Raw genomic sequence first — 203 nt, 5'->3', positions numbered from 1 at the left:
GGGGGCCGGCGCCCGCGGGCGTGGGGCAGCGGAGGGGGCCGAGACCTCCTCAGAGCCGCCGGTTGGGGAAACGCGGTGTCGAAGAAAGCCCTTTTCCCCACGCAGCGTTCCTTTCGCTGGAGGTTGCCCTCCGGTAGTACTGACGGTGGAGGACGGGAGCCTCCTTCAGCGGCAGGGGCGGGCCCCCGTGCGGCCCCCTTCTT

General features: G+C 71.9%; 1 protein-coding gene across 1 annotated transcript in view; it reads left to right on the top strand.

Moving 5' to 3' along the window:
* Nucleotide 1: 1 nt before the first annotated feature.
* AP3S1 (adaptor related protein complex 3 subunit sigma 1) overlaps nt 2-203 on the top strand; it is a gene marked incomplete at its 5' end in the record, with an annotated part of 33,938 nt that continues 33,736 nt past the window's right edge. The window contains one exon of the mRNA XM_035890224.1: nt 2-61. Within this exon, the coding sequence (XP_035746117.1) occupies nt 2-61 (60 nt within the window). The remainder of the gene's footprint in view (nt 62-203) is intronic.

The sequence above is a fragment of the Egretta garzetta genome, unplaced genomic scaffold, assembly GCF_000687185.1.
Source record: "Egretta garzetta isolate BGI_Z169 unplaced genomic scaffold, ASM68718v1 scaffold272, whole genome shotgun sequence".
Taxonomy (NCBI): domain Eukaryota; kingdom Metazoa; phylum Chordata; class Aves; order Pelecaniformes; family Ardeidae; genus Egretta; species Egretta garzetta.
This window is presented reverse-complemented; position numbering and strand designations above follow the sequence as displayed.